The sequence below is a fragment of the Solea solea genome, chromosome 12, assembly GCF_958295425.1.
Source record: "Solea solea chromosome 12, fSolSol10.1, whole genome shotgun sequence".
NCBI classification, from domain to species: Eukaryota; Metazoa; Chordata; class Actinopteri; order Pleuronectiformes; family Soleidae; genus Solea; species Solea solea.
The window spans coordinates 7,103,116-7,111,638 of NC_081145.1; the positions used below are offsets into that span (position 1 = coordinate 7,103,116).

The 8,523-nt window shown below is 38.4% G+C and overlaps 1 protein-coding gene across 2 annotated transcripts in view; it reads left to right on the top strand.

Annotated features, from left to right (window-relative positions):
* The first annotated feature begins 3,660 nt into the window (after nucleotides 1-3,660).
* The window catches only part of kras (v-Ki-ras2 Kirsten rat sarcoma viral oncogene homolog), a 15,350-nt gene continuing 10,487 nt past the window's right edge, over nucleotides 3,661-8,523 (top strand). Inside the window, exons 1-4 of one of the 2 annotated variants that reach the window (XM_058646357.1) lie at nucleotides 3,661-3,947; nucleotides 6,742-6,859; nucleotides 7,654-7,832; nucleotides 8,450-8,523. The exon at nucleotides 8,450-8,523 is cut by the window's right edge and continues 86 nt beyond it. In XM_058646357.1, coding sequence (XP_058502340.1) covers nucleotides 6,749-6,859; nucleotides 7,654-7,832; nucleotides 8,450-8,523 — 364 coding nt within the window. In that variant the 5' untranslated portion in view covers nucleotides 3,661-3,947; nucleotides 6,742-6,748. The remainder of the gene's footprint in view (nucleotides 3,948-6,741; nucleotides 6,860-7,653; nucleotides 7,833-8,449) is intronic. The other variant, XM_058646358.1, reaches the window with a different exon arrangement.

Below are 8,523 nucleotides of genomic sequence, written 5' to 3' on the forward strand. Positions count from 1 at the left end.
TTATAATAATTATAATAATAGTAATGATAGGAAGAAGAAACTGTTAAGTCATATTAAAACTATTGAAACTATTAAAAACATATTAACCACTGGGTAACATATTATGAAATAAATAATATATAACCGTGGATTAAACGGTGGATATTTCAGCATCTGTACTATGTATAAATGGAGGCTTACTGCCCTCTTGTGACAGAACAGACCTCCTGCTGTGATAGAGTGTCAGCAGGGCCTGTCATGTCTCTTTTCTCAGCAGTCTGCTGTTCCCAGAAGCTCAGGGTGCCATTATCAGCAGGTTTACAGTAAGTGCTCCCATATGATTACACTTTTAATCTCTGTGCAAGAAAGCTGAGTGCTTTTATAAATATTCTAAATGACAAAACACTGTGATAAGTGCTGCTTAACGGGATTTTCTTTATACAGGAGACATTCAACTGTCCATATTGGAAAAGCAGAGGTGTATCTAATAAAAGCAGTGGCTCTTCTCACTACATGCACTTGTGATTTTTCCTTACAAATATATACCCCTCAAAAACATTTTACTTGTGATAAAACTATTATTTCTCACACATAGTAAGCCATCTGTCTGCAAAATAAGGATGTTTTACTCCCTGCAATATTAACATTTTTGATTTGCCACTTGCATTGAAAGGGCACACGGTGGTGTAGTGGTTAGCACTCTTGCCTTGCAGCGAGAAGACCCGGGTTCGAGCCCCAGTTGGAACAAGGGCCTTTCTGCATGGAGTTTGCATGTTCTCCCCGTGTGTGCGTGGGTTCTCTCCGGGTTCTCCGGCTTCCTCCCACAGTTCAAAAACATGCATTGTGGGGATAGGTAAATTGAACACTCTAAATTGACCATAGGAGTGAATGGTTGTTTGTCTCTATCTGTGTGTGGCCCTGCGATGGACTGGCGAACTGTCCAGGGTGTACCCCGCCTATCGCCCGATGTAGCTGAGATTGGCACAGCACCCCCCGCGACCCTCTGGTTGAGGATAAAAGCGGTAGATGATGACTGACTTGCATTGAAATATTTCTGCCCAAAGAACGTAAATAACAATGAAGTAGAGAGCCTCATTTCAGAGATTAATTTGACACTAACATTTTATTCTGCCATAACAGAATTATCTATGTGACATAAAACTTCATATCCATAGTGATATAAATATGTGTGATTGTAATAGGAATGAGTTCTTGTTTAAGTGACCTTTCTGCCAATGTATGTGAAATCACTGATGCTTGAAAACAGTTATGGCTTATTCTATTTCATGTGCCTTTGACTCCTGTTGGAAGGTTTAATCACAGACAATGCATCAAATAATATAAACGTTTATTTTATTCTGTTTAGCATGTCAAAACAACTAAAGGGCAAAGCAAAGGCAGTGCATCCCAGGGACATGTAGATAAAAGAACTCACAGCTCCACAGACCACTTGATTCTAATTTAAGATGGTGGGCAGTAAATACAGTTGGTGATTGCACAAATTATGGTCATCGGGGCACATTTGACGTCTGTGATGCCTTCGCTTTAGTTTGAAAGGATAAACAGAGGAGAGCCAATACTTTTCAACTGACTGAGAATGTCAGTGCAGAATAAGATCACTGTTCAGAGTTCTGTTGTGCAAACATGACTGATACTGATCTTCAGAGATGTGATACATTCAGATGAATCATCTTTCACCATATTGCCTGTGAATGTTACAGGCCTAAATTCCTGACCTGCATGCTGAAGGGATTCCAGTTTTGTGGAGTGTGTGGGCATACAGCAATACCAGCTGTCTATCCCACTGGTGTCCACTTGTATGTGTCTTTCTTCATCTTGAAAAAGACATGAAACTATTGACTGAGACCATTAACTCCTGAAAAAATGTTTACTGACGGAGTGAAACAAATTGACTATCACTCGCAAAAATGACTAATTCAAATTCATTTCTAATCTGATGGGAGTAATCTCTTCCAGGGTGATGATGGTCCCCCATCAATAGGACATGAGTGGGTAATTTACACCAACATGAAAATACCAAGTCAGGAAACACTGCATCTTTTGGCAGAAGACCTCCATTGCAAGAGGTCTGGAGACATTAAAAGTCAATTCAGACATTGACATTGAAGCTGGTTGCAGCTGATCGATCACTATACAAAGACAATATGTCCACTGCCTGTCTGTAGCTTATGTCTCGCCACTGCACAGTTTGGAGAACTGCCAGACAACAAGTCAACAGTGACCTCTACAGTGCCTGCCACATCGTGGAAAATACTGCATTGCCTTTTCGTGTGTTATGTTCTTTTATTCCTCTTGTATGTCCTGCAACTTTTTCCACTCTTGAGATGTGAAACAGGGAAATTATAAATACTCACTGAATCATGTTCTACCGCTTTTCCTCCACACGAGGGTCAAAATACGAACAAGTTTTATAATTCTTAAGCATCAGGACAAAGCTTTTTGAGGATTTTGTCCTCTTGCTCATGCTGCATCATTTCCCTCCCTTCAACTTCCTAATCATCCTCTATGTTCCACCCTACTTGCCATTTCATATATAAAATTATACCCAATTCGTTAATTAAAAATATCAATCGTAACATACACTGTAAAAAAAAAAAAGTATTTCAGGCCATGAAATAAAAAGTCTTACTTGAGTGACCCTTTACATACAACAATAATGAAACAAAAGGTATTGTTTACAGATCAAGTTATGACTTAATATTAATAATGGCATGTTATATCACAATACAGCTTAAAAAATCACTCAAATCCCACAGCTATATTTGGGCACTTGGTTTTCTCTTAACAACCGCCCACTATTGGCCTGTGACTTGATGAGCCTAATGTTGTTTTGTAGGATTGTATTTTGTTGCTCTGTATGATAGTGTTCTGTTGTTAGATTTGTGTGATTGTGTATTGTTATACTGAATTAATTTTGAATGAATTGAAAGTGGTTCTGTTTCCACCTATATTTGCCTTCTTGCTTGATGCATTATTTTACAAAAGACATATGGCATGATTGGCAGCTCTTACATGACCTCTTATGTTTCCCCTATATCATTATTTCAGATGGATTCAGTAGTTCTTTGACTTGTACATTATGAAATGCTCATGACTCATGTGTTATGTGTTATTCACTGTACACTGTATTATTGTGTAAGGTTTCTTTGGTGTATTATTTGGCTTACAAACTGAGCTTTGCTCGTATGCGCATAAAGCGCATAAAGCGCGCAGAAGGGATTCTCGCGAACACTTTGGAAAACTGACAGGGGATTGCCAAATCATTTCCTTGCCTGGGAATGACGTCCCTCCAGCGCATTCCAGTTATATTTAGATCCTTTAAATAGTGGAGTCGCCCCCTAGGTTTTGTTGACTCTACAGCAGAGTGCTGCAGCAGCAGGAGACGTCCTCAAACGGACTCCATGTGACCCACATAGTTCTAATTATTAAGTGTGATCATAAAAGCTCGGATGTGAATCACTGTGTGGTTTCAGATGACATTAAATTAAATATGTTCAGTAGTAAAAATAACTTATATATGGGTTATTCGGGCTATATATGTACATTTATAAATTCTAAAACATGAACAGTATATAAAGACAGTATAAAAGAACGTGGTCTTTTCTCATATCGCAACAGAGTGAACTAGGAGTGATAAGCCTCTGAAACCGGTTGAAATCCCCAGCTATGATTTCTGGGTAAAGTGCGCCCCGGTATCCGCCCATATTCGCGTAAAGGAGGCCAACCACAGCTGCTAGGCCCGGGCGCAGGATCAAATGGAAAGTTCAATCGATTAATTTGTCCACTTTTTTTCGCATGTTCCCACTGGCTTCTGTGACGAGGTAGACCGACTTAGATGCAGCCGTTTTGCTGTGAAGTAGGAAATGCAGAGATCGTGTGAGACGAGGGGATTATCAGCTTGACTTGTTTGGTCGCTACTTCAGACGCGGAACTCCACTCGCTAAAAGGTAAGTGAAACGGTTAAGAGTCATACATGTGTCCCTTCATGGTACATTGCAACACATTTCTGTTTGGTTTAATATGGAGAGATGTGACCGCGTCTGTAGTTTAGCCACTAGGAAACATTGTTCCGGTGTAAATATTCGTTTGTCAGAGCTGTTAGTGCAAACTACGCCCAATTGTTAAGCTAACGCCTGGCCCTGCAATGCAGACCTTTGGGTTAGCTTATCAATGGCGGCTCCAACATCTCTAACCTTCCCGTTTGAATGAATCATTGGTGACTTTGTCCGGACACATGGTGCAGACAATGGCGTTTAAACCAATTTCTCTCCGTAAACCGCATCATTTCAGCCTCGTAAAGGCTCGTTACCTTACTTTATGTGGGCTAGGAGTGAGCCAATGCTAAGCTAGCTAACAGCAGAGTGTAGTGGTTATTGAACACAGTTCTCAGGTTTTTACTACAACTAATCTGGCAACTCCGAACTTACACAGCAGTGGAATTTCTTGTTATTGTATAGATATAACAGGAGAGAACAACAGAAGAGGAGCAAGCGAAACAACCACTCTAATTTAAATGGACAATGCTAGCGTAATGAAAGGGAAAAAAACAACCCATACAGTGATTAATAAATAATAAAAAATAACAACCCGACTGTAATACTTCCACTAACCATAATAATCCTACTTGTATGAGTTTACCCGAGCTCATGAACCTATGCACACCTGCACATGTACATACTCATCCTTTCAGACTTTGCTCTTGTGCAACGTGGGAAGAAAGTTATTAAATGTGTATATAAAGAAATCAAATCGATTAATATTGATAATTATTATGATGAATGTCGGATAATCAAAGGCTGTTTTTTTTGAGTGAAATGCAAGAAATTAGGTATTAAAATTTTTGGACAAAAAAATGACATACAACTTGATAAACATCTATCACATTTCTATAGTTTAACATCCATAGGTGTTATGCGTAATGTAGTGTGTAATAGAAAAAACATTTTCAAGCCCCAATAACCATCAAATATGCATACAAAAGAAAAACAAATTAATTCCAATTAATTAAATCAATAAATAAAGTGTGACAGGTGTCAACTAATTCACATAGTTGTAAAACTGTCAACCCTCATTTGCATGTCTCATTTCCCAGATGTTTGTGTTGCTAAATTGTTTGTAAAAAACAGTGTGGCTTACCATTGGGCATAACCTTGTTTTCACTTTGTGTAGCAAATTAACATGTGGGAAACTCTCTTCCAGTCAGAATAAGGTAAACTACAGCCACGACTGGCACTGGTTAAAAGAATAATTTAAATATTGTCACAACTTTACCAGTCTACCACCGGTTAACATACGTGAACATCTAAACCTGAAAAATCGATTTTAACTCTACTACTACTCAAACAAGGGTCGAAAGTTTACTCACTAGTGAACCATAAACTGTCATACCATTACAACCCCGTTTGCTGCTGAGTAGACTTGACAGCTACGTCTACATGCAGTATCTCCTTGGTCTGCAACCATTGTTTAAAACCATTTAATTTCATGATTAGTGCTTTAATCCATATAAAAATGTCCGAAAATGGTATTGGATTTGTGTTACCCAAATCTCAAAATGACAACGCCCTCTAAAGTTTTTTTGTTCAGTAACCAAAACTATTCAGCTTACTTTCATAAAAGGGCAAAGAAACCACAAGATATTCATATTTATGAAGCTGAAAGAATATTTTCTTAAAGCCCCTTAAATCGATTATTAAAATAGTTGTTGATTAATTTAGGAATCCTACTACATCCAGGTCTTTAATAATGCACTTTCACTGCTTCACAAGATAAAGTGTCATTATTTACAGGCTTGACAGGTATGAGGCTGACAACTTTCAAGTGATACTGGAATTTGGTAGTACTCTTATCTACTGGGGTAGAGATAAGGCTGCTTCTTAATGGACAAGATCAGACCGTTGTTGGATGTAATATAAGTATTGAGGAAACTGGCAAGTATTGGAAAAGTTTACCATTGTTAGCCATGTACCTATCAAACCACATTCTCCTTTTTGTTTGTCTAAACAAAGCAATAATGTTAAGCAGAACTCCTCCCTGACTGCAGGCTGTGCAGTGCTGTGAGCAGTTTGAACTGTAACTTCTGAAAAGACCAGCTGCTGCTAATGATGGACACTGCTCTACAAAGCAGTCAGACAGCAGGGAGAGCCTCCCAGTTACTTGACAGTTTTTGAGAATTAATGTAATGACATAGATTTCTGCCGGAGGCCAGTTTCTGTTGTGCGTTGAGTTGGATTCAGAAAATGCCACAGAATGTGTTGCTGCTTTTGCACAGTATTCATAATTAATATTGTTTTTAATACAAAGTCTGTTATTTTAGTCTCGAAGCTGTTTTCATAAGCAACACATTGGTTGATTAATCATTATAGTTTTTTCCCCCTGCAAGCTTTTAAAACAGGCCTTCTTTTCAAATAAAAGCAGCATCGACATGTTACTATGAAATTCAAATTTTCAATCAGCAGTAAAGGGCTGGTTGAGTTTTTGTTTCTGAATGATGCCACTTCACTAATCCTGAAGTTATAGATTTCCTTGTGGTTTAATGGTTGAAGTGCACAGTGCTGGCTGAAATGTCTAGTAATAACTAAATTTTAATAATGTTTTATCATCCACATCCCAATATAATATCTTAAGTCTTAATGATCTATTTTTTTTTCTTTTTAAATTGTGCCCTAGATTCAATGACGCTGACTGTGTCTGTGGAAATATCTATATTTTGCCGTAATGTTCTTTTTTTTGGTCCTGCAGGTGAATCATGACAGAATATAAGCTGGTTGTGGTGGGAGCTGGTGGTGTTGGCAAGAGCGCCCTTACTATTCAACTCATCCAGAATCACTTTGTAGATGAATATGACCCCACCATTGAGGTAAATAATGTTTTTGCATGTATGCATACACACTGTATGATGTGTTAATGTTTATGCACTTGTGTCCATTTCTTTTCCAATGGTTTTATAGTATTTTGCTATGGGGAGAGGGAACGGGAAGTAAAAAAACAAACAAAAAAAAACATAATGGCAGCAGGTGCCTCTGGTTTCAGGCTTAAAAAGAAACCAAACAGGTTTTAATAACTTTTCATGCACGTCTGCCTGCCTTCTTTCTCGGGGGTTAGCCTACACTGAGTGAATAGTCTCATTAGGACAGCAATCAATTATTGATGTGCTGTTGCAGGTTAGAGCTTCACCAGAGATTATTTGAATACAAGATAACATCTGAAACGCTGGCTGCTCACTGGATCACACGGCAATTATTTGTTTTGAATTGGATTGAGTGTGCCCATCAGTGTGATGAAACACTGGAGTGGAAATAGGGGCCTCATTATAATTTGAGCTCTGCTTGAAATTTGAGTGCCCTACTATAGCTAGAGTGGAGCAATAATCAAATGAAGCCCTTTGCTATTTTCACACAGAACCATGTTATAAAAATAACTATGTTACTATAAGTTGACACACCTTGTAACTACATAATATTTAAAAAAGATTATTTTAAGAAAATATGCCAGTCGGTTAAGTTGCCGGTGCATCGTGCTTCTCTTGGTCATTTAAATGTGGTAAAGATACAGTGTGTAGGATTTGGCAACAACATGAAGGTGCAGAGATAATGGCATTTAAATCCATTTAACAACACAATCCTCATAACGTTTGTTTTCCTGTTCTTCCAGGACTCTTACAGAAAGCAGGTAGTGATTGATGGAGAGACGTGTCTGTTGGACATCCTGGACACTGCAGGTCAGGAGGAGTACAGCGCCATGAGAGACCAGTACATGAGGACAGGGGAGGGTTTCCTCTGTGTCTTTGCCATCAATAACACCAAGTCCTTTGAGGACATTCACCACTATAGGTGAGCCATGAGACCAAAGGATAGGAGGCCTTGCACCCAGTGTGAATGCAGCATTTTAATTTGAGCTAAAAGGGATAAAATTTCAGAGCGTCTTAGTAGCTTAAGGGTGTCAGGTGCTGATGTCGTAATGAGGTTTGGTTAGGAACTTTTTTCATCTCATTACTCTTTTCTCTAACAATTTTTTCCTGTTTTCCATATTCCCAGCTCACCACTGTCCACTGAGAAACCATTAAAATATTTTCTTCAAAGAAGTGATCAGATTTATTAAAAATTTTAGTCCATATCTTGCTAAATTCAATGTTATAAAGGGACTACACACGTTAATTAGCTTATACCTAACCTTTTTGCGGCCAAGAAACTGCACACTGTACTCAATTTAACATGTGCACAAGGGGAGAACAGAACAATTAAAACAATTAAATTAAATCAATTAAAACAGTTAACAGTTTTCTGTCACACAAGTTTCCAGGTGGATCATGCAATCAGTCTTCAAGGTGCTCTGCAAATTATTCAATAAAAATGGGGCAAAGTAAAAAGGAAAAAGAGGCCATTCCCCCCCTTTTAACTCAATTCTTGTTTCTTTGAACAATTATAATTGAATAAACTCTCTATTGCAGAGAACAGATTAAGCGGGTGAAGGACTCCGAGGACGTCCCCATGGTGCTGGTGGGGAACAAGTGTGACCTCCCGT